Source organism: Ostrinia nubilalis, chromosome 1, assembly GCF_963855985.1.
Source record: "Ostrinia nubilalis chromosome 1, ilOstNubi1.1, whole genome shotgun sequence".
In the NCBI taxonomy this organism is placed as follows: domain Eukaryota; kingdom Metazoa; phylum Arthropoda; class Insecta; order Lepidoptera; family Crambidae; genus Ostrinia; species Ostrinia nubilalis.
The window spans coordinates 3673841-3699811 of NC_087088.1; the positions used below are offsets into that span (position 1 = coordinate 3673841).

General features: G+C 40.8%; 3 protein-coding genes across 3 annotated transcripts in view; 1 reads left to right on the forward strand and 2 right to left on the reverse strand.

Annotated features, from left to right (window-relative positions):
- The window catches only part of LOC135084066 (solute carrier family 25 member 32), a 25454-nt gene extending 20370 nt beyond the window's left edge, over positions 1–5084 (reverse strand). The window contains exons 1-3 of the mRNA XM_063978842.1: positions 4720–5084; positions 2820–2973; positions 1158–1407 (exon numbers count right to left, since the gene is read on the reverse strand). Of these exons, the coding sequence (XP_063834912.1) occupies positions 1158–1407; positions 2820–2973; positions 4720–4873 (558 nt within the window). The 5' untranslated portion in view covers positions 4874–5084. The remainder of the gene's footprint in view (positions 1–1157; positions 1408–2819; positions 2974–4719) is intronic.
- Positions 5085–5780: 696 nt separating this feature from the next.
- LOC135084522 (mitochondrial-processing peptidase subunit beta) lies at positions 5781–7470 on the forward strand. Its single transcript, XM_063979321.1, has one exon. It carries the CDS (start codon positions 5885–5887, stop codon positions 7286–7288), a length of 1404 nt encoding a protein of 467 aa, XP_063835391.1. The 5' UTR covers positions 5781–5884; the 3' UTR covers positions 7289–7470.
- Positions 7471–8465: 995 nt separating this feature from the next.
- Positions 8466–25560, reverse strand: LOC135084619 (conserved oligomeric Golgi complex subunit 3). The gene is made up of 12 exons (XM_063979424.1): positions 25362–25560; positions 25056–25247; positions 24859–24985; positions 24358–24506; positions 17799–18058; positions 17005–17223; positions 15181–15320; positions 12773–12930; positions 11986–12191; positions 10344–10782; positions 9680–9862; positions 8466–9258 (listed from the first exon to the last, which is right to left on the reverse strand). Exons 1-12 carry the CDS (start codon positions 25512–25514, stop codon positions 9004–9006), a joined length of 2481 nt encoding a protein of 826 aa, XP_063835494.1. The 5' UTR covers positions 25515–25560; the 3' UTR covers positions 8466–9003.
- Between the last annotated feature and the right edge of the window lie 411 nt (positions 25561–25971).

Genomic DNA, 25971 nt, shown 5'->3' on the forward strand with positions numbered 1-25971 from the left:
ACAAGTCCAGCTATACAGGGTGTTAGGTAAATGGGTATATGAGCCGACACTAGCCCATGTTAACATGGGCATATAAATGGTATGGTGAAGTCAGAAATTTGATATCATCATTTTAATTTTTTTAATTTTCATACAAAATATTTTTTATAAAATCCGATTTATATGACCATGTTAACATGGGCTAGTGTCGGCTCATATACCCATTTACCTAACACCCTGTAGATCCTGGCTACACAGGAGTTGTAGCGGTGGGAACGAAAGGTGGGAATAGTCCGTAAGGGAGGATTTGACCTACATTCCCCAATTTCCCTACTAGACGGGTTGGGGGGGAGGCCTGATGATCGCATATTTCTCCCTTAGTCACCTCTTACGACATCCACGGGAAGAGTGTCTGTAGTCTTATTATGGTCATAAACTAGCATTAAACTAGACCAGGCTCTCTCTTTCCCTAACTTTAAAATACACTAAGAAGAAGAGTGCTACCCAAAGCGAAGTAGCCTACAATTAATATGGGTCGTTCTTCATTCTTGGAAGTGATCGCGTAACCTGAGCAAGCGCATGACCGCTAAGAATAGGTGATTTGCGCGCTGTTTGTACACAGCCGCCGCCATTAATTTATGGAACCGTTTGGTCTTAATGCCGCATGCGAAAAAAAGAACGTCATTGCTAGAAAACATTTCTTATATACTTTGGGTTTGAAGACAAAGTTCATATTCATGCTATGATTAAGAAAAAACGCATGCGCTGCTACCTTAGCTAATGCGGACCAGGTTTAAATTATCGTCTACACTTCAGTATCAAATGAAAATTTTAAATAAATATCTTTGGACAATCTCACACAGAGTTAAGCATAGCATAGCACATAATTTCAGAGAATCTATCGACTCAGGTTCAGGTCCTAGGTTCAATTCCCAGGAATCTAGTGTAAAAAGCTTTACATAATTATTCCCACATTTGGATACGCTATTAAGGTTTTAACTTAGCGCGATTACCCGAAAATAATATGATTGCGAAATTCGGAGTAGGACGTCATGCTGATTGAGTCATATCAATCACATTGCTGATCATAGATTTCAGCATATTGTGACTGCACATCTAAGGAAGATAATAGTAAGAACGTAATAGTAGTTCGAACAAAAGTAGACAAGTTTACTCACCCTATAAAGTCCTCTAATGCCCTCAGTCCTGTAGATCTTGGTCAGGCCGTCCACCATGCCCTTATACCGCTTATTATCCGTCAAGTGCTCCTCGCTGTACTGGAGACAGAGGCGGGTCTTCACGACCCAGATGGGGTTGGTCATCAGCAGCGAGAGAACACCGGCTTCGGCCGCCGCTAGCATGTGGAGGCCAGGACCGAGGGGAGTCCGCGCGTTCCCGCCTTGTATCCATGTCTTTATTGCGTTGTAGCTGCGGAGAAAAGAAGAATGGTTTTGCCTTTGCCATTTTTTGTCGATTTTTGAACGAAATAAAAAGACAGAACACCGGCTTCTGCTGCCACTAGCATGTGAAGGACGGAACCGAGGCACAAAAACAGAGGGGGGTCCGAGCGATCCCGCTCTATTGCGTTTTTAAAGCAGCGTGAAAGAAGAATAATTTTTGCCTTTGCCGTTTTATGTCAATTTTCGAACGAAATAAAAACTGAGAACATCGGCTTCGGCCGCCGCTAGCATGTGCAATTGTGCAGGCCAGGACCGAGCAGGGAGTTCGCGCGTTCCCGCCTTGTATCCATGTCTTTATTGCGTTGTAGCTACGGAAAAGTAAGGGTTTTTTATTGATACCTATTATTTATGAAACCTTTCGGAGGAAAACAGTCTAAAACATGAGAAAGCAGCGACTCTGAGCAAATCCGTCAGGCGACGGCGTTGTTGAAAATTACCCGAGTTGAAGAAAACCTATAGGTACTTCAATGCTTCAGTACTTAATTCATCGAACCACCGAAGTAGACTTGACGTCACATCGACGACTCGTCCCATTGACTACGGTTTTGCAAAAGCTACTTCTTATTTCTCGTTTTAAATAAAAATATACAAATGCATATCGGCGTCTGCATCAGTTTCCTCTTTTATATTAATAGAATATGCAAAATTAACACAAAGTGCTTCTTTATTTTTGAGCCATGCTTAAAAATTACACACCAAGATGTTAAGTAATAATATCTAAGTAGGCAAAAGTGTGTGTTATTAGTAGAAAATATAAATCGTTGACACACATACATATACCAGTAAAACTGCATTATTCTTCATTATAATTAAATTATTAATTAGAAAATAAATTATACAAATTAGCTTTCTTCATGATGTGTGTGATTTTTAATAGTTGACAATAACACAGCTAATGTATTTTAATAACGACACTAAAATAATTATCTGATAATGACCTGTGACGTAATAATAAGAGAAATTAATTCATATAGTGCGCTTGTTCGAGGGTGTGCTCTATTATCGTATTTTATCTCATTTGTTTAATATTACGTCGAGATTAGTTTATCTTTACTGGATGTTTCTCAGGGAATATAAAACACTTGTTGAGTGAGATTTGGGCAGTCCCAAATAAGAAAGTGTTATAAGAGCTATGAGAGTTAATCTTCATAAGATATTTTATTGCACTTTATAAAATGATTTATGGACATCTTTATGATGGAGTATTAAATATTTTAATTTAACACTCAACATAACAAGTTTGACAAATCTCTCAATTTAAGAGATTTTTTGTCAAAAACCTTTTTTTTAGCTTTTCTTAAAGATTTTTTTTAAAGACTCAAGCATGATTCATTCAATATAATAAAAATTACACAATATATCATAGAAAAAAATACTTACAATAAAAAATAGAAACCCCACGCCGATCCGGAGCCCCAGACGTTCGGGGTCACACCCCGATACAGTCCGCGGAAGCCCTCCTTCTTAACTATTGTAACAAATGCGCTGCCCAGCCCATCGTATCTCGGCACTGTCGCGGTCCTGCCGTCGTTTACTGGAAACAAATTAGTTTTCATAAAACAGGGTATAAAAAGTGATATTTAATACGTAACCCTTAACTTGGCTCTAGTTAAATGGAGCCTACATCAATTTAAATGTTTTTTAACTTATTGAGTAAATAAAATAAAGATCTTTAAACCGAACTTTATACTATGAAGATATGGTTGAAAACTAATGACTTTTTTTTGGTTTCACAGAAATGCTGGCAAAACAGGTTAAAGTGTAGCATAGCATTTAGGCGCTAAATAGTACGGTATTTTATGTTATTGCAAATAGTGATTTACTAGTAGTAAGTAAGAGACAAAAATACTTGTAGTTTTAGGTAAAAAACAATAACAAATACTTAAGTATCTTATGAAATAAGATCTCCTAAATCTTTAGGTACATCAACAAACATGGAGGTTCTGACAATAAACCAGCAGTTGTCTAACACAAAGAGAAACATAAAAACATCTCAATCTTTCAGATTTTCTATAAATAGTGGTGTATAATGTAATTTCCATAATCATGGTGATCAAGAGAAAATTATATTTGACCCCACTGCAGGATAGTCTTACTTACGAAATGAAGTTAGTCTTTATAAATAACTATGTATTTTACTCATGTGTTGAAAAACATTGAAAGCAATTAAACAAAGACTTAAATATGTGATTCGTTAAAAGATTCTGAAACAATGTAAGTGTTCTCATTACAAATTGATCTCAAATGGTATATTACTTATTTTAAATGGCCCATTAGTGGCATATTGGTCAAGTTTCATTTAGACTTGTGAACAAATTCATTAAATCATCAGTTTGCCAAAAAGTCATTGTTGCATCTGCCAAATTAAAGGAAAATGGTATTTATTCCTGTTTATGAATAAGAACATGTTGAAATTGTGGTATTTAATGGTTATTAGTACTTCAGTTACAATTATATTTTAGGTCATAATATTATGGTATTTTTATCTATTTAATGCAAACTGTCATTATTATTTAATTGGACAGATAAACTTAGACCAAATACTAGTTGATGTTAGAATGTGTAAATATAAATGTACTTAGAAACTTGGAGTAAAAGTCAGAGTAAATAATAACATGACAAGCAAGTTTATTATTTATGTACTCAGTAATATGGTATGGTGTTAGTGTGGTATTTAAAATTTGCATAACCAGGATGAAGAAATCAACACCTTGAATAACTGACAGTAAACATCCATTGCTGGTTACGACACATGAATATAAAATACCACAGAAGACGGATGGTATATGGCTACTGATCACAGTCACATTTTCATCTCATATTTAAGTTAGAGAGACAGGTTGAAACTTAATCTAATAAAATCATTCAAATAGCAGTCAGAATACCATCTAAAGTCACAAGTAAAGATGGTCTTTTAGAGGAGTTAAGAATGTTAAGAAAGTAGTATTTATTTTATGATGAAATTTCATTAAATGTTACTGATTATGGTATCAGTAATTTGTTATTATAATTCAAGTTTTGTTACTAATAAAGTAGCCATTTATGTTGCAACAACACTAGCTGTGGCATCACAGATGACAATGTAAACAAAGTATAGTCAGCACTCTACAGTCTACTTTCACTTTGAAGTTCAAGGTTGACTTCAGCCATCCTTCCTACTGTATTGATCTATACATTATATAAACACAATAATATCACAAACGCTCCATTGTTTCAACCTTCTAATCACGAGACTGCACTCACATGGTATTTAAAAATACAAAATGACATAAAAACTCACCAGCGAATCTAATTTTTATGAGGTCCAAAGGGTGCAAAATCAATGTAGAAGTCACGCCACCTGATATACCAGCTACCAGGTGCTCGTATTTGACGTGGCTGAGGAGCGCAGCTAACTTAGTAGACGATGAATTTGGATTCTTCATTGTAGTCATGACGAATTTACTAAATCACAGACAAAATTTTGAATAGCATCTTGCGGTAACAAATTAACGATCCACTATCTACCGGCACACGCTATCCCAAAAGTCTTTAACAAAATTTAATATTATAAACTTGCCACTACACATATTGCTCCCGTGTTATTTTCACGAAATTACGTGCGATAAAATGAATGGAAATGAATGATTTCTTCCATCAACGAGGTATACGTTCCGTTCTAGGAGGCAGATATTGATTTCTTTTTCTATATTATCCACATAAAAATATACAAAGCTTTATTTGTACAATTTAAACGAAAATCTTATACTATATCAATAAATTTTTTAATGTCTTTATCACTAGTACTATTACTTTGATTTAAATGAAAAATTGCCTAAATAAAGAAAAAAATATTTTTGAATACATGTAGAACGAAACGTTACAGGATGACGCAAGAGTAACAGATAATAATTCGCAGAGCAGTCCGAATCGATTAATTTAAATAAATTTAGATAATCGTTGGAATAACCTAAAATTCGCAGTAAATTAAACAAAGCAAGGCATTTCAATTGTTCATTATTTTATATAAAATTTTAATTGTTGTTTTTTCTTTAAGCAAAATTAGCTTTAAGAGTTATTCGGACATAAATTTGACGTGTGACAATTTGTGTTGGTGTTGCAATAATGAAAATACAAGAGACAATAATAGATTCTTGCATTTATTAATCGCAGTAATATAAGACTGAAGCAACTGCAAACAAATTAATAAATTATGAAGCGGTCAATTTTCTAGGTGAGCCTTGTATTCCTTAAAACGTAGAATTTGTTTTAGAATCAAATAAAGTTGTTTTAAATAACAAAGTTTTATAACTTATTTTTTTTATAGCTAGTATACTGGCAAGGATTTTTCTGTCAAAAAAAAATACTTTTCTACCATTTTTGACAGCTCGAGTCTCTATTGCCCGTAATATTACGTAAAACAGCGAGTAAAATTTTACATTAAGTGGTGCAAGGATCAATACAAAATGCTGAAAGTAGCAACTACTTTGAGATTAGTCTCAAAACAGGGCAATCAGGTAAGATGCTTAGCGACGGCCGTCGGATACAAGCAGGCACTGGTCAACGTACCACCGACAAGGCTGACAGTCCTCGATAATGGTATCCGCGTTGCCTCCGAAGACTCCGGCGCCGCCACAGCTACAGTCGGCCTCTGGATCGACGCTGGCTCGAGGTACGAAACCGCCAAGAACAATGGTGTTGCGCATTTCCTCGAACACATGGCTTTCAAAGGCACGAGTAAAAGGTCCCAAACCGACCTAGAACTTCTCGTCGAAAACATGGGAGCCCATCTTAACGCGTACACATCCCGGGAGCAGACCGTCTTCTACGCCAAGTGCCTCGCCAACGACGTCCCAGCCGCCGTCGAAATCCTTGCAGACATCATCCAGAACTCGTCACTCGCTGAACCCGAAATCGAACGAGAACGAGGTGTGATCCTCCGCGAAATGCAGGACGTCGAGAGCAACCTTCAAGAGGTTGTGTTTGACCACCTGCACGCGACCGCTTTCCAAGGCACCCCACTCGGCCAGACCATCCTTGGACCCACCAAGAACATTAAGAAAATCTCCAAAGCTGACCTTCAGACCTACATCAAGACTCACTACCAGCCCGCCCGCATTGTGCTGTCTGGAGCCGGTGGTGTTGAACACCAGAAGCTTGTAGACCTGGCTAACAAGCACTTCAGTAGTCTCAAGAACACTGCCATGGACATCCCCGACCTTGCGCCGTGCCGTTACACTGGCTCTGAAATCCGTGTCCGTGATGACTCCATGCCTCTGGCGCACATCGCCATCGCCGTTGAAGGTGCCGGCTGGACTGACGCTGACAACATTCCTCTGATGGTAGCCAACACTCTAGTCGGTGCCTGGGACCGCTCTCAGGGTGGTGGTGGCAACAACGCTTCCTACCTCGCCCGCGCCTCGGCCATTGAGAACCTCTGCCACAGCTTCCAGTCATTCAACACCTGCTACAAGGATACTGGACTTTGGGGAATCTACTTTGTGTCAGAGCCTTTGCAGATTGAAGACATGGTCTACAACATTCAGAAGGAATGGATGAAGCTTTGTACGTCAGTCACTGAGGGTGAGGTTGAGCGCGCAAAGAACCTATTGAAGACCAACATGCTCCTGCAGCTCGATGGCACCACACCCATCTGCGAAGACATCGGTCGCCAAATGCTGTGCTACAACCGCCGTATCCCAATTCATGAGCTTGATGCTCGCATCAGCAGTGTCACTGCCCAGAATGTCCGTGATGTTTGCTACAAATACTTGTACGATCGTTGTCCAGCTGTCGCTGCAGTCGGACCCACTGAAGGTCTCCCAGACTACACACGACTCCGCGCTGGAATGTACTGGCTTAGGGCTTAAATAATTTAATAGTCTACTTTTAGAAACAATATTTAAATCAGTTAAGATCGAAACATTAAACAACTCAACCAATTTCTGTAGTTTTATTGATATAAAACACAATGTTTTTGGTGTTTCGTGGATGTGTATTTATTCAAGTGATTGAAAATGTGTACATAAATAAACCTTAGAATTTTTTTAAATGTCTTTATTATTTTGTATGCCAAAACCTGTATGGATATTTATCAGTAAAATAATATTGTTTACATAATGAAAGATATTTTAGTTGTTGCAATAAATATTTCTTTTATTTACTAAATTACATTATTAGATTATTGGCTCCGTGCACGATTACAGCGCCAACTAGCGTCCACAACTTTGTGGGTTCTGTCACATTGACATTTAGGTCGTATATTTGTGAAAAAATATCGAAATGAAAAAATAACAAATATTTTCAACTAATAAATTGTTGTGATACCACGATTTGGGTGGAAAAAAGGTTTTGAAATCATTTTGGTCATTCAAATCAAATGAGGTAAGTCCAAAAAGTGTGTTTAATTTTGATTGTGTCAGGGTTTGTTTACTTCATTTATAGTTGTAGTTTTACAGTAAAACAAAAAGAAAAAGCTACTTTAACGGTTTCATTATATAGCAGTAAATATATTTAAATGTTTCTGTATCGCTAGTAATAAATTAAATATCGTTTTCAGATCGAAATGAGTATCGTTTTGAAGACCGGGTTTGTGAGAGTTACAATATCAAATTCCAACCACAAACCGTATTTAAAGGAAAGTTGTTGGTATTGGCTGGACAAGTCCGAGATGTAGAAGAATTAAGAACAAAACAAGGGCAGAGTTCAATATTTCACGCTCTCATCATAAAACAAACATCAAACAAACATCTGTGCACAACAACTACTGTGACTCATTTTTGTACTACCACGTTGTATAGTTTAGTTATTTCCAAATTGTAAACGGCTATTAAAACAGCCCTATCGAAATACAGTCCACTCTTTTATTTAAGTTCCCAGTAGGACCCTTTTCATGCGATTAATTAATGATATTAAAATGTATTATGTAGAATCGCTTTGCCATTGACAGATACATCTGATGACAGAGCTTACATTATTTCTACTTTTGACCACCATGAGCGCTGCGATAGATTATGTCCCCCCCACCTAGTACTTCGCACCCAGCGAATACATTCATCCTTAACTTAATATTTACATAAGCACCATGAGTGCATTTAAAACAATAATTTTATCATTCTGTATTGAGTTGTCCTCACTAAAAGGAAAATAATATGTTAGAGTAGGCGCACACCGTTGATTTTTCGTCGGCCGATAGTTTAGTCGGGCAGTTGATCAGTATGGGCATGTATGGGAGTGCGCACATTACGCCGATTCGAGTTGGCCGATTCTTCATACAATTTAAAATCGGGCACAACTATCGGCCAACTAAAAATCAACGGTGTGCGCCTACTCTTAATGAAACTAAATAAATATTCTTCCCTAAAATTACATACTTATAAAATTGATTCAAACACAAACATAAGGCCTGTGATTTTTGGAATAGAATTATGTGGTTTACATTGTTGATGATGCTGTGTTCCTGTGTTCAGGACACCTGTATTGGTAAATAATCTTCCTTTCTTATTGGCTGAATTTCAATATGTAGTCTAATCTCTGAGTGAGGGTTGCACCAAATGATAACGGAATGGAAGTGCGTTAAAACAAATCATACACTAGCAACAGCACTTTCAGCGACTTCTGTCTCAGGCACGCGCGTGACGCTCGGCTTTCTCACAGCAGAAGTGCGTCTCTTCTTGCCGTAAGGCGCGACCGGTTCGCCGCGACTGACCAGGCTAGCGGAGGAAATGAAGACTGATACTTGTTCTGGTGTGGGGCACGCTACTATGAGCAGGTCCTCGTAGGAATAGCCGGCGCTTTGGAGTAGTTGCTCGATTTGGACGAAGTAACCGACTACGTTGTTCTGGAAGGTAGACATTTCAGAGATACTTTGGGTAAGCAAATATAAAAATATAATAACAATTATGGTATCTTATAGGTATAGTGTAATCAGTACTACTGGTAGTACTTATTATTATTCTGTGGTACTACTAAATGTGGCATAGAATAGTTTAGCTGGATAATGTCGACCATGTTGCACAATAATTTGAAATATTATGAATGTGATAAAAGAGAAACAGGTAGCTAGTAAGTAGGATAATAAAACTGAATTTAAAACTATAAATGCACAAGATCATTTTTAAAGTGCCTTTAGCGTGAAAAAACTGCAGTGGCATCACTGTGACGCGTTTGCCGCACCAGTATTCGTTTTCATAAAATTTCTAGAAACATAAATGCAGTCAGAGTTAAAGAAAAACTACAGATTTCAAAAAGTAAAGTCATACCCTGATAGGCCTGAACAGTATAAATTCCGTCTCCTTATTGGCCAGATACAGCTGCATGGACCTCTGCAGGGGAGCCAGGTGGGCCTTGATCCTCTTCTGAGCTTCCTTCACGCACACTGCTGTCTCCTCGGGAGTCGCCCACGGTTGGGACTTCAGCTGCTCTATAGGTGTGAAGGCTTGGGCCTGGAAAGTGGGATAGATAGACAAAATAATTATTTTCTTTCATTTACAAACTTTCTCTTTGGCGGCGTACTGCAGCAGACGAGGCGAAGAAAATCGGCAAGACCTGGAGCGAGAATAAACGCGAAGCTCAAGACCGAATGCGATGGAGGACTGTTGTGGACGCCCTCTGCCCCATCTAGGGGACATAGGACCTTAAGTCACAAACTTTCTCTTAGACACTGAGGTTTTTTAAAAGGTTACCGAACGACATAATTATCATAACAAAGATAATGGTATTTGTCTGAAAACATGCAAAGCCTTTCAATGTTTACTTTTGTTATACATAAACCTTATGAAATGTTACCATTTATCTCCTAAAGTTTTAAATAGTAACTTGGATGTGGACGAAGTCATAATTTTAATTTTGACGGCATAAAAATCTACTGAATATATTTTTAACCTGTCATAAAATAGCTAGCGAAAAATTTTAGTAATAACAAACCTTTTCTATGAAGCTAATCATCGGCCCCGCCAGCAATTCCGTGGCTTCCTTTATAAACGTTTCACAACACGCCTTCAACTGTCTATCCACCTCCTTCCTCGAATCCAGCAAATGTTCTCTCACCATCGGCGTTCCTTCCAGAAGGAACTCTAACAAAGCATTGTTGCTGTTCAGAGAAAATATCTGACGCGGCTTCTTTATCAATCCATACGCTGCATTTTTCACGTTACTGAAGTCTAGAGTAGTCTCTTTCACTATAAAATCTACTTGGAATGGCGCGATCTGTTCTCTTAAAATAAGTAAATGCTTGATTTGGAATAACTGCCCGTCGATGTTGGTTTGTGTGGCTGATATTTGCTTGGCCGCACTGTCTATGCTTTGGACGCAGAGCGAGATCGCTTCTTGGGCAAGACCTTGGAACACTTTCTTTTCTAAGCACCTGTAAAAACAAAAAAAATATTAGTAACGATATCAAGCTATATCTTGTAAATTATATTTGCTGAAATAAATAAGAGCCTGAATAAATATGACCGATTTTCTTTGAGGTCAATTACACACACGGTTTTTGACAAAAAGTTCGTATCAAAGAACGTCCACTGCTGGAAAAAGTCCTCCATGGCTATTTATAACGACCGGTCCCGCGCTGCCTGCATCCAGGTGTTTCCCACGGGACTACATCGTTGTCACTTTGACTAGATCCATGGTCTCAATAGAATAGAACTTCTATAGCTATTCCCCGACTACTGCAACTTAAGTTTGGCAATGAGGGCTATCGTTTTTATACTTAACAGTTGGCGCCATCTTGATGAGGGCAAATGCGATAGTCCTCCTACCACTTTAGCGCTCACAAGTTGGCGCCACCTGTCTTCGCGACTAGCAAGTGACAGGACCTTACTCTACAGTGGCGCCAACTGGTGAGCGCTAAAACGATAGCCCTCATTCTGCGAGCTATGTTGTTACTTTGGTTCTCCTACGCAGACAAAAAGTAGTGGTATGATTTTCGGCTTCCGTAGGTAGGTAGTCTGTTTAAATGTACCTTGAAAGGATAGGGTCGTTACAATTAGCTAAAATAATCACATGTACAGCCTGGATAGAGCTGCAAGCGTCCTCCTAACGCCCGGGTACCACATTCCATGGAGATCAGCCGGCGACGCCTGGCCAGTGACAACGTTACATTACATAGAAATGCTTTAGAGTCTATTCTCACCTTTAGGTTAGGATGTCCAACAGTGAGCCACGAGTACACAGTGAACCATTCAAATAACTCAGAAATGCGACGTAGCCATTTGGTGAAAACTTCATTAAGTAATCGCCTTTAATAAGGGCTGCTTCTCCCTTCCCAATAATCAAGGAGCTGGCTACACAGGCGGTCTTAAAAGGCGACGATTTGTTTTTACACCATAACGTGAGCAGAATTACTAGTCTGGTCCGCGAGCACGTAGAATTTTGTCCAATGACCCCAAGCTACCCATCCTTATCGCTCGCGCGTAATTATGTTGCTGTCGCGTTCGCACACCCACTGCGGGCGCCCGTCGCACAGTCGCGACAGCAATATAATAACGCGCGAGCGATAAGGATGGGTAGCTTGGGGTCATTGGACAAAATTCTACGTGCTCACAGACCGGGCTTTAGAAATAATCACCTGTACAGCCTGGATAGAGCTGCAAGCGTCCTCCTAACACCCGGGTACCACATGCCATGGAGATCGGCCGGCGACGCCTGCGGCCTTCTTTGAGCTTCCACGTTGATGTTAGCCACTTCTTGAGATGTCGCCGAGATGTCTGACACCATGGAATTGCGGGAATCGCTCCGTTTGAGGCTCTGCTCTTGGATCGAGAGCGCGATTTGCTGGAAACACAAATCAATAGATCATGTTATTAAAAGAAAGAAAGAAAGAAAGTATTTATTTGCCTCAAAACAGGTCTCATTTACAGTTTATCACATAAGATACCTGTATGTATTATCTATTGAGAAATTCATGGAAGTATTCGTTCATCGGTCTAAAAAATAAAGGGTTTTACATTCACAGCCGACGACGACACAGGACCGACGATCTCGTAAAGGTCGCGGGAAGAGCCTGGATGCGGGCAGCGCAGGACCGTGCATTGTGGAAAACCTTGGAGGAGGCCTTTGTCCAGCAGTGGACGTCATTTGGCTGAAACGAACGAACGAACGAACATTCACAGCAGGTAAAAACATAAAAACGAACAGGTTATTGTGCTGCAAGAGTGGAACACTTTAGCTATGACGCAAAAGATGAACACACATGTGCTTCAGGAGAGAAACTGAGAAAAATGTGCTGCAGGAGAGGAACACATGTGCTTCAAGAGCCCGAGAGTTTTCCGAGAGAAACATGTGCTTCAGGAGAGAAACGGTACCTTGCAAGAAAGAAACACATAACGAGAGGAGCTTCCTCTTTTCCATCTTACCTCCATCATCTCCAGCTTGTCGGGGTAGGCGAGGTCGCCGGGCGCGGGCCGGTAGTGCAGCACGTCGGCGCGCAAATGCACGTGCGCGCGGAACACTAGTCTCTCTTGCGCGTCTTGGAGGAGCGCGCGCGCAGTCGCACCTAGCGCGCTCAGGCTCGCTGGGAAAACACAAAACAATTGCTTTTCATTCACCGTCATTATCGTCATCAGGGGGCTTAGTGTGACTTTCCATCAAACGTGTTCGCTACTTGGTAAGAAAATTGCCGGATTGGAATCAGACAGATGATTAGATTATTGTTTCACGGAAACAGATTGCCAAGTAGCAGAATAGAAAAGGAAAAAAAATGTAGGACAGATTGTACAGCGTTCCTAGCGAATACTTTCAAGAACTAAATCTTCATAGATTATTTTGACGCACTTGATATCGAATACATTTGATGTAAACTCAGTTAAGCACACTAGTCATTTAGGCCTGGTTCAGACACAGATATAAATGCGAGATTGCTGGGTAGTTCTCGTATATTGGCAATATTGGAAACAAACCTTAACTGACGATTATCGCCTCAGTGCACCGCCAATGAGAACCACCCAGAAACCGAGATGTTATCGCGGGTGTCTGAACCAGGCCTTAGTCTCCTCTGCAGAAACACCACCCTCTTTAATTTACGTACTGTCACGGTTAGAGGCTTTAGGGCCAAGTGACATAATAGAATTTAGAGTTAAGTTAGATAAATAAAAGATAGATTTAAGTTAACAAGTCATTTATTACAATTTAGAGCAAGAGACCTTAAGGGTGTGAGTTACGAGCAAACTATCGTATCGCACGAGATTCGTCACCGGTGGTAGTATATTCAAACCACTGTCCTCGCTAGCATTGATGGTTATGTGGTTTGGTTCTTCGAGTTGGTAGGCCCGCAGAGTCGTCGACGCGCCAGACGGCTAGGGCCGTACGCACTGTGGTGTAGGGCCACTTAGAGTGTGCGCACGGGCCGTCCGACACGGCAGGCAGCTCTGCCGGGTTGAAGAGCCGCTGGCCATGCATGGCAGGTAGTTGTAGTGAAGGTGAAGATGAAGGTGAACGTGAACCCTGCGAATCAAAGCGGACACTAAAGCAGTTGCTAGCTTTTGTCCGTTTGACTGCGACATCAAAATACTAGCGAAGCAGATGGAATGATTTTTGGTAATAAATGGTGATGTAATGATGTGGCAGTCAAACAGAATTACAATAGGTGCAGTGAATGTGATTGCAAAGTGAAGTAGGCAAAAATATCAAATTATGTAGGTAGAAAATAATTTAGCATATCATCTATGTAGGCAATTAATTTATAGAACAATATAGGTAGGCAATAATTTAGAATAATTAGAACAAGTAGAATAAGATAAGATTAGAATAGTTCAATTTAGCAAATTAAATAGAATTTGGAATGAGTGTCGTTACAGTACGACCAAGGTCATGTAAGGTCATGACGTGTCGATGTCATTTCGTAAAATCGATTCATTTAATATTTTATTATGTAATAAGATGTAAAATATTACGAGTAACAATTGTAGCAACAGTTAAAATTACGAAATGACATCGTCCAGATACACTGAGCACATGGATTGCACACCTGAAGAACAAAATGGCGGTTAGGTACTTACATTTAGGACAAGTATAAAATCTAGGCATTAAAAATACTTTTGCAACACTCACCCGGTAGCGGGGTTCACCAATACGCGATTACATATTTGTAGTTTTATAAGGTTACGTACATCGCGGGTCCGGCGGTGACGGACAGCGATACGTCCGTGCTCAATAACGCTCTGGCTCGGACTAGGAGACGCGGCGGGAGCATTGCGGCCATTGCGGCCGTAGGCGCGTCGCTTGCGCATACATAAAAAACAGTCCGCCCGCTCGACAGAGAACAAAAGAAATCTCGAACGACTTGTTTCGCGCGGGTTTGCTTGTAGATTTATTATTTTATTAGTGTAGAACAATATGAATTATTTAATTAAGTTATTTAGTTAGGTAATTTACGTAGATTTAGATATTTTATTATTTAAGTATATTTATGTAGGTAGATAATAGTAATTAAATTAGAATTTAGATCTAAGATAAAGGTCAGCGGTAACGCTAACCGTTACAGTACTAAAAGCAAAATATGAAGATTTTGACCTAAGACAATCTCTGAGCTATCCTATACAGTTGGGTAGCTTTTCAAAACAAACTAAAAACGTTTATAAGGAAGGGCTTAGCATGTTTGTTTTGGCTGTAGAATATAAGATAGCCCATTCTTCTGACTGAGGAGTTAAAACTCGCTTTTACCTTCGACCTGATCTTAACTTTCCATGAAGTGCGCAGATACAGACTATAAACCAAGATGAAAAAAGTTAAACGAATTTTAAAATCAAATAGAACTTTAACTCACGGTCGTTATTGACCTGCTCCTCGATGATCTCGACGCGCAGGATCACGCACAGCTCCGCCAGAGTCTCCAGGTGGACGATGTGGATGATATGCGGCCGCAGCGTCTCGTAAAGACCGTTGCAAAGAGACTGCAGGTATTCCCTGCAAGAGCGAGGGACACATATCTAAATAAATCTAATTTATTATACTACAGATAATGATAGAACTGGTTTTGTATGTATTTTTAAATAGTTTGCAAGTCCCTGTCCACTGAAGAACAGCGACGATTTTATGCAATTCTATTGGTGGATTTTTATGTCGCTCACCGCTCCGACACCTCGCTCCACACCCAAGGGTGGCAGCTTTAGGTTTGATTTTGACCTACGTAGCCATAAACGCGTATGGCAATAAACGCGCCGCTGCAGCATAAAACTGTGGTCACTAGTATAGTACCTAAAGTAGTTGAATCCAGAGCTTGAAGTGCCTAAAGTAAATAGACACTAATGCCTAAAGCCAGTGGATACTGTGCCTAAACTACTCTCGTCTCAGCGACTGAGACGGTGGGGACTACTACCTAAACTACTTAGACACTGGTGCCTAAAGTAGTGGACCTATCTATACTACTAAAACAATAATTTTTGTTGCTATTCCACACATCTAAAGCCAATGGACACTGTGCCTAAACTACTCTCGTCTCGGCACGCATGCGCGAGCAGCGATACAATGATCGCGTTGATGCTTCGCGGCGGCTGAGGCGGTGGGGACTACCGCCTAAACTACTTAGACACTGGTGCCTAAAAGTAATGGGCACTGGTACCTACCTATACTACTACAACTAGTGTCTTAATACTCACTCGAGTTCCGGCGACACTTTTGCAAACAAATGCGCGAGTACAACGCACATTCGTCTCTACACGCGTGCGCGAGTAACGAACACGCGGCGCGCGCTAATGTACAGTGATCGCGCTGATGCTTCGCGGCGGCCGCACTAAGCTCAGCAGCGGTGGGCGCTACTGCCTAAACTACTTATGCGTGTTTTCACCATCAATTCCTAATTTTTAAGTGACCCCTATAGTAACATTTAACAAGAATTTTGTTGTCATAGGGGTCACTTAGAAATTAGGGATTGATGGTGAAAACCGGCATTAGACACTGGTGCCTAAAGTAGTGAAGACTGGTACCTATCTATATTACTGCTAAAACTAAAGCCTGGTCCGTGAGCACGTAGAATTTTGTCGCGCTCGCACACTCACTGCGGGCGCCCGTCACACAGTCGCGACAGCAATATAATTACACGCGAGCGATAAGGATGGGTAGCTTGGGGTCATTGGACAAAATTCTACGTGCTCACGGACCAGGCTTTAGTCTAAAGTACTCACTCGAGCTCCGGCGACACTTTCGCAAACAGATGCGAGTACAGCGCGCATTCGTCTCTACACGCGTGCGCGAGTAACGAACACGCGGCGCGCGCTAATGTGCAGTGATCGCGCTGGTGCTTCGCGGCGGCCGCACTAAGCGCAACGGCGGTGGACGCTACTGCCTAAACTACTTAGATACTGGTGCTTAAAGTAGTGGACACTAGTACCTATCTATACTACTACAGCTAGTGCCTAAATACTTACTCGAGCTCCGGCGAAACTTTCGCAAACAAATGCGAGTACAACGCGCATTCGTCTCTACACGCGTGCGCGAGTAACGAACACGCGGCTCGTGCTAACGTGCAGTGATCGCGCTGGTGCTTCGCGGTTGCACTAAGCGCAGCATCGGTAGGCAGCGCCGGCGACGGTGACTAAAGTAGCGGGCACTAGAGCCTAAACTAACGGACATTAAGGTTTAAATTACTTACTCAAGCTCCGGCGAAACTTTCGCAAACAGATGCGAGTACAGCGCGCATTCGTCTCTACACGCGTGCGCGAGTAACGAACACGCGGCGCGCGCTAATGTACAATGATCGCGCTGGTGCTTCGCGGCGGCTGCGCTAAGCGCGGCAGCGGTGGGCGCGCCGGCGACGCGAGCTCGGCGCGTAGCGTACTCGCGTTTAATGTCTGAGAGGAGCGATGCGTAGCTGGAAGAGAGAACGACACTGATCAGAAGTGGAATTGTGTAAAGCAATCGTAATCATTTGACAGTTCATAACGTACGATTATTCTGTCAAACGCTTTGTTTAACTGACTTTATCGTACGTTATGAACTGTCAAATGATTACGATTGCTTTACACAATTCCACCTCTGTTATACAAGAAAGTATTTGAAGGATACTACCAGGTCATGACTGTGTTGTTCATCGAGATATTTTTTAAATTTAGTTGATCAGGGGTCGGCAAACTGCGACTCTATGTAAAGTTTTCTTGAGTCCCTTTTTTCATAATTAAACTCTAAAAAATACCGAATTGAGAACCTCCTTTTGTTGAAAGTCAGATAAAAATCAAAAATCTTTACACATTTGACACTTTTGAGACTATTTCACTATTTTGAGAACACTACTGTATTACTCAAGATTGAAGCAAATAAATATAACATTTCATTTTATTTGGCTCTCCTATAATGTTGCCAACCTCCTCATTAAGCCAAGAGCGTGGTAGCATGCTCTTGTGACAATAAAGGGCTCACTATCACAAAAATATAGTTTTTTCTACTCACTCCGCATTAGTCTCTGCCCTTGATTCAATCTCACTTATCACCATTCTCAATTTAGGCGCCGCTGCCTGAAACTTGCCGAAGTACACAGCATACGCAGTGTCCATAGACTCCTGCTCCGTCGAGTCTTCATCGTTCGGAGCCAATACTTGCTCTGTGGCGTGGTTCAGAACATGATTCACATAGGAACGGATGAGAGAGATGGCTCGGCTTTGCAGGTGCCTATATTTTACAAGGTATGTGTGTGCTTCTTTGAATGTACTCTGAAATACATTAAAAATACCTAATCAACATCATACATTTGAAGAAAGTTTAAATTTTAATTTGAACTTTTAAAATGACAAGCCATTGAAATTGAATTACCCAGAATAATTGCTACCAAAGTTTTGCTAAAAAATGTAAGCACATCTCAGTTTGGTGATTCAACAAGGAAGGATTGTGTAAACAAGTTATTTTAAATCAGGGTTCGAAATTATCAAGTTAATTACGCTTCATGATAATTATCGGATAATAATAATAGCACGGCCCCCGCTACCGGTGGTGTAGTGCGCCGCATGCGATGGACTCAAACCATGAATGAGAACTGCATGCGCGCCTATTATGGGGCTACAGAAGGGGGAACCGTCCTGACTGCGTATCGTGATCGGATCCTACCTTTGTTTCAGAACCTTGAGCCGACCATCACCGTTTCTGCCCAACGATTATCGGATCAAGTGCGGGCTATTCAACGGTGCAGGCTGTTGGACCAGTCTGTACTTGATCGACTCCGCCTGGAGGCGATGCCTGCTCGGACAACCCCCCTCTTAATGTCGGAGCCCCCTGCCCCGGCGTCGCCTACGGTGTCGCCATCGACACCACAAGAGGCGGGGGTAGCCTCTGATGTTGATGAGGGGGATTTGCCGAGTAGTGTAAGTAACCAGGTGAGTGAGCGATTGAGGAGGGCTTTGGAGGACGCTATTGGTCAGTATCGGTTCACGTCAGATTCAAGGCCTCGACTACCGCGTTTGCCCACTCATAGACGTAATTTGGCGTTAATGGGAGCTCTGAATGCATTGTTAATTCCGTATATGCAGACTAGCGCAAATTTATTTGATACCCACTCGATCCTATATTGTGGTGCCATTGCGGTTTGTCGTGTTGCTGGTGTCCAGTTCTCGGACTCGGACAGAGCAGCGCGCCCTGCCGGGATGACACCTGCGTGGCAAATACGAATCGAGCGGCGTATTAATGCATTCAGAACTCTCATTGCAAAGCTAATTTGTTTTAGACGGGGCAATAATCGCCCTCGAGTCATGCGTTTTGTGGCACAAGCCTTTGCTGGGACTGGCGTTCTACCTCAGGACTACATGGCATGTGTCACAGAACGCATTGACTACCTAAAGCAAAAAGTCTATGCATGGGCAAACCGTATTCGTCGCTATAAAGAACGCGTGAACAGATACTGGCAAAATCGCGTCTTCCAAAGTGACCAGAGGAGGGTGTACCGGAGATGGGAGGGATCTGATCAACGTGTGAGCAACGGGCAGCTGCCAGATGTCAATACCATGATTGATTTCTGGCGTGGCATTTGGTCGATGCCCGTTGAACATACGGAGGGTGATTGGATGCGTGTAATTGAGCGTGAATGTGAGTCCATCGAATCTATGGGGTCTATTGTTATAGACCTCGAAGACGTTAGTAGTGCAATCAGTACGGCCCAGAACTGGAAGAGCCCTGGACCGGACGGATTGCACAACTTTTGGATTAAATGGATTCGATGCTCACATGACCGCTTAGCAACACAATTTCAAGAAGCCCTCGAGCTCGGGTCCCTTCCAGCCTTCATGACTACCGGTGTCACCACCTTGCTCTACAAATCTGGTAGTACCATGGACCCAAAAAATTACAGACCAATCACATGCTTGCCTACCATCTACAAGCTCCTTACATCTATTCTGACCACAAAAATTAACACACATATTGTCGCGAACAATATTTTGGCCCCTGCTCAGAATGGATGTAAGGTTGGGTCTCGTGGTACTAAAGAGCTCCTCCTCATAGACATGACCATTGGCCAACAAGTTCGGCGGAGCAGGAAAGCTCTCTCTGCTGCCTGGATTGACTATAAGAAGGCCTATGATTCGGTGCCTCATTCATGGCTGGAGAGGATTTTAGAGTTGTATAAGGTTGATGCAACTCTGAGATCCTTTTTACGCTCATGCATGGGGCAGTGGACTACAGTCCTTCGGCAGCCAGGTGGTGGTGAGAGGTCTCCTGATCCATTGAACTTCATAAGGATTGAGCGAGGCATTTTCCAGGGTGACAGTTTGAGTCCCTTATGGTTCTGCCTAGCACTGAATCCTCTTAGCACTCTGTTAAAGGATTCAGGGCTTGGTTATCGGCTTCGAAGAGGGGGTGAGGTCATTAGTCACCTGCTCTACATGGATGATCTCAAGTTGTTCGCACCAAAACGACAAGACCTGGTGAAGTTGCTAAAAACCACACAGGTATTTAGCAACGCCATCAGGATGGAGTTCGGTGTAGACAAGTGTGCGGTCTTACATGTAGAGCGGGGAAAAGTTGTGAATTCTCCGAATTTACAACTTTCTGAGACAATGACACTCAAATCTCTCTCCGAAACTGAGACCTATAAGTATCTTGGTATGTCAGAATCGTTAGGTATATCGGTAGAAGACATAAAAAAATCGGTGAAAGAACGCTTTTGTAGCCGACTGACAAAAGTTCTTAACAGCCTTTTGTCTGGCGGCAACAAAGCAAGAGCTTTCAACGGTTGGGTGATGCCTCTACTAATATACTCCTTCGGCATACTAAGATGGACTCAGACCGAGCTTGACGCCCTGGATAGGAAGGTACGTCAGCAGCTAACACAACATCGCATGTTACATCCGCGCTCATCTGTAATGAGACTTTACATTCCACGGAAGTGGGGAGGTCGAGGCTTTCTAAATGCCAAGAACCTCCACAACCGTGAAGTGTGCAGTCTCAGGGATTATTTCCTTACAAATGAGTGCGGAATGCATCGCGATGTTGTGGCAGTTGACAAAGGCCTCACGCCGCTCTCCTTGGCGAACGAGAACTGGCGTAAGCCAAAGGTACTGAGCGTCGCGGATCGGAAGGACGTATGGAAGAGCAAGGAGCTGCACGGGAGGTTCTATCGGGCCCTAACAGGTCCCGATGTGGACCTCCTCGCCTCGGTGAACTGGCTACGCTTCGGTGACCTCTTCGGGGAAATCGAGGGTTTTGCTTGTGCAATTGCTGACGAGGTAATGATGACGAACAACTACCGAAAATATATCTTGAAGGACGGTACGGTCGACATTTGTCGAGCATGCCACCGTCCCGAAGAGTCAATCAGGCATATAATTTCTGGTTGTTCGCATCTTGCTAACGGTGAGTATTTGCACAGGCATAACCTAGTAGCCAGAATCATCCATCAGCAACTTGCTCTTCAGTACGGCCTTCTTGAATCTGAGTCGCCATATTACCAGTACCAGCCGGTGCCAGTTCTTGAAAATGGTCATGCATTGCTCTATTGGGATCGGTCTATCATCACAGACAGGACTATTGTCTGTAATAAACCTGATATTGTGGTGGTTGACCGATCCCAACGTCGGGCAGTGCTCGTTGACATCACCATCCCGCATGACAAAAACCTCGTGAAGGCCGAGAAGGAAAAACAAAGCAAATACCTTGACTTGGCCCACGAGGTGACCGCCATGTGGGATGTTGACTCGACGATCATTGTCCCGATAGTTGTCTCGGCAAACGGGCTAATAGCGAAGAGCTTCGACCAACATCTAAAGAAGCTCTCGCTAGATGGTTGGCTCAAGGGTCAGATTCAAAAGGCGGTGATCCTCAGCACGGCACGCATTGTCCGGAGGTTCCTCAGCCTGTGACCCTGACCACCGGTAGCTTGGGCCCTGCTCCGCTGCCAGCGGGTTAACTATTTTTAAGATTTTTGTTTTTATAATGCATTTTTATTTTTTGATAATTACATTATAAAAAGAAAAAAATAAAAATAAGAAAGAAAAATGAATAAAGAAATAATAATAATAATAAGCCTTTTTATTCTGAACTTGGTTACATAATAGTTACAAAGTATGTTAAATAATAAGATCTGTGTTATAAGATATCCCGAAGCTCAGTTTGCCTCTTGGCATAGGCCTCCTCCAACGATTTCCATTGGGACCTGTCACATGCTACCCTTCTCCAATAGTGTCCAACTGTGAGTTTTAGGTCGTCTTCCCATCTTGTTTGTTGCCGACCTCTACTTCTCTTTCCATCCCTGGGATACCAGTCAGTGACGCTTTTACACCATTTTTCTTCTGGGTCCCGGATCATGTGACCTGCCCATCTCCATTTTTGTTGGTCTATTCGGGTAATTATGTCGACAACTTTGGTTTTTTCTCTTATTGTGCTACTTCTCACTCTGTCCTGCTTCTTAATTCCTATTAGGCTTCTCTCCATGGCTCTCTGGCATCGTTCCAACTTTTCTCTGTGGTGTTTGGTGAGGGCCCAGGTTTCGCAGCCATATGTGATGACAGGAAGTATGCATGTGTTGAAGACTTTCCTTTTTATTTGCATGCTTAGCTCTTTGGATTTCAGGACTTCCTTCAGAGACCAAAATTTCTTCCATCCGTTTGCTATTCTTCGTTCAATGTCCTTAGTGGTTTGATTTTTGTGCGATATTAACTGTCCTAAGTAGATGTAGTCTGACACATATGCAAGCGGTTGGTTGTCGATTTTTATTTCTACTGGGTCGGAATTTGTTAGTAGATTTGTTTTAGACATGTTCATGTATAGGCCCACTTTCGTACTTTCAACATGCAGTGATACAATCATTTTGTTTAGGTCCGTCGGGTTTTCTTCAAATAGGACTATGTCGTCTGCAAATCTTAGGTGGTTCAGTTTTACACCTTGAATGTTGAGACCGTATTCTTTCCAGTCTAGTTTGCGGAAGATACTTTCCAAGGCAGCCGAAAACAATTTTGGTGATAGAGGGTCTCCCTGTCTTACTCCTTTCTCGATTTTGAATTTATTTCCCAAGGTTTCTAGTTGGATTCTTGCTTCACAGTTCGAGTAGATGTTCTTTATAATGTTAATGTAATTTATGGGGATTCCCTGCTGTTCTAGGCTATCCCATAGAGCTGTGTGTTTTATGCTGTCAAAAGCCTTGGTGTAGTCGATGAATGCCATGTACAGTTTCTTATTGTATTCATTGTATTTTTCTACTATTTGTTTCACTGTGTGTATATGGTCCAGGGTTGAGTATTTTTGTCTAAAGCCAGCTTGCTCCCGTGGTTGATTTTCGTCTAGTTTCTTGCTTATCCTTCCCAGGATAACTTTCGAAAATACTTTGTAGATATTTGACATTAAACTTATAGGCCTGTAGTTTCCTATGTCTTCCTTTTGTCCTTTTTTAAATATAAGAATAATTATCGGATAATTATCAGATAATTATCTGATAATTATCAACCGCATAAGATACATTTGTCATATTGCTTCATAAGAAATTCTGATTGCGTATGTTGTTTTATGTTTTTGGTTGCTGATTTTTGTCAAGTTGTCCATGCTAGTCGCATAAAGTTTGCAAAATAGATAAATATTTTGACGCTAAATAACTAGTGATTATTGTGGAGCTAAATAGATAGGTTTTATAACTATCTTTGTTGATTAACGCCCACTAATTAGACGCAAGTGCGGAAATACCAGGGTTCGAAAATATCCGATATTTATTATAAATATCAAAATATCGGATATTTATGATATATATCCGATATATATCAACTTTGATATATATCAATTTTGTATGAAAGCCATAGTATTATTTTATTGTATTATTCATGAATACTATTGCATATGTGTTACATAAACATGTTTTTAATGTTTTTAAAACTTAAAATCAGACAAATAAAGCAAAAACATAAAATATCTTTGAAATACGGCAAAATCAACTAAAAAAATAAAAATCTTATGTCAAAAAGTACAAATACAGTAACAAATTTTAAAAGTTGATATATATCATCAAAACCGGCTTGATATACAGGGTGTTAGGTAAATGGGTATATGAGCCGGCACTAGCCCATGTTAACATGGTCATATAAATGGTATGGTGAAGTCAGAAATTAGATATCATCATTTTATTTTTTTTAATTTTCATCCCAACTAATACAAAATAAATTTTATAAAATCCGATTTGTATGAAAATTAAAATAATTAAAATGAAGATATCAATTTTCTGACTTCACCATACCATTTATATGACCATGTTAACATGGGCTAGTGTCGGCTCATATACCCATTTACCTAACACCCTGTATATCGGATATATATCCGATATATATCTTGATATATATCCCTTGATATATATCCTCGAACCCTGGGAAATACACGTTCGAAAACTTCGAATACAGTTCATTTTCACGAGCGCATTGTTATGTTATTATCAACCGTTAATTATCCATCTTAATTATCCTTTCGAACCCTGTTTTAAATTAATTGTTGTCTAGGACTGTTAAACTATTTCCAAAGTCTATATTTCCAATTTTTATTTGTGACTTACATGGCTCTTCATGTATTCCAAGCAGTCATCAATTTTGGCCAGCACTATGAAGAATGCTTCACTGTTCACTGACATGGTGGTGCTGTTGAGTCTTTGAGATAAGTGCTCCACCTGAGTGAAGTAATGGAGCTTCTGCTTGATGTCATCACCTGAAAAATAATTATTAGTAAACCTAATTAATACTGCAAATGATATTGATGCAGACAACAGTAAATTATTGTTTTGAGCCACTATAAGAAGTAAAAACGTTAAAATAGGAAAGATTCCACTTTTTTAAGGTGAAATAAGAATGTAATTAATGATAAAAGGTTTGAAACCCTCATGAATAGAATATGAAGACTCTTTCATGTCTTAATTCATTAGAGATCCATCCATCTTTAGAACAATTTTATTTAGGTTCACTCTTCAAGGTGTTGTTTGTGACAAAGCATTGTCTAATAAAATTGGAAATAATTCTTTAGAATACTCTCCCAAAGTAGTAAAATACTCAAAAACAATTACCTATACTGGAAAGTTTATTCTGGTCAGCCAACAACTGCTCACTCATCAAATGTAAGGCATTGGTTTTGTTGGAAACAAGCTCATATTCTTCTGATAACTTGTTCAGGTCTGCCATTGTAGCCCCAATCTAAAAGAGAACCTATTAATAAGCCAGGATCTTTGATTACATCGAAAAAAATTTTGGTCTATTATTTTACCTGATTATTCAAAGATACACATTCATTTCTCCTATCCTCCAATTGCCGGTAGTATGCCTCGTACGGAGAATCATCCGCCTTGATAGTTTTCTCGCATAGACTCTCATACCAATCCAGGAAATCGAATGTTTTGTCCACTGGTGGTATGGGAGTATTTTCCGTTTGTTTATTGGATTCGTCCGCTGATTTGTCCTAGAATACATATGAAATGGTAGATAAGGGTAATAAAATCAACCCAGATATTGTTTCTATCGATTTAACTAGACTTTTAAACCAAATAAACCAGGTTTTTGATCAAATACAAACTTCTTCAGTTTCATTGGAAACACCAAGGATTATGGACTCCAAATCCAATATTGCCTCTCGTTGATCCGCCGTCAGCGGTGCCAGTGGGTTCTCTGGAGCCTCCCATAGCAATAATTTGCTTTGGATTTCTTTTAAACTCATGTTGATATCCATTTTGTCTAAAAAGAAATTGGAAATCACAAAACACTGCCGACGTCAGACGTCAAGCAAATAACTAACGTCATTTTGACATTGACGTGGGACATTTGACAGCTGATTCGCTTCGTTCAGAAAGGACAATGACCAAAAGTGGTCCAAATGTCCACCACTAATGAGTGGTTCAACAGCGTACGTCAGCTGTTTTGACCAATCGTATCGCAGAATCAGAAACGCGTCTGGATTGTAGACGTTATAAAAGTTACCGTAATCGGGGCTCTATTCGCTGGGTGCGAAGTACTAGGTGGGGGGGACATAATCTATCGCAGCGCTCATGGTGGTCAAAAGTAGAAATAATGTTAGCTCTGTCATCAGATGTATCTGTCAATGGCAAAGCGATTCTACATAATACATTTTAATATCATTAATTAATCGCATGAAAAGGGTCCTACTGGGAACTTAAATAAAAGAGTGG

Bases quoted from the DNA above. Each gene is read 5' to 3' on its own strand.
- LOC135084522 (XM_063979321.1), top strand. From the start codon at position 5,885: ATGCTGAAAGTAGCAACTACTTTGAGATTAGTCTCAAAACAGGGCAAT.
- LOC135084619 (XM_063979424.1), bottom strand. From the start codon at position 25,514: ATGGATATCAACATGAGTTTAAAAGAAATCCAAAGCAAATTATTGCTA. The intron at 24,986-25,055 runs GTAAAATAATAG...GTTCTCTTTTAG, and splicing joins GTGTATCTTTGAATAATCAG to ATTGGGGCTACAATGGCAGA. The intron at 12,931-15,180 runs GTGAGTTAAAGT...GTGTTTTCCCAG, and splicing joins GGAGCAGGTCAATAACGACC to CGAGCCTGAGCGCGCTAGGT.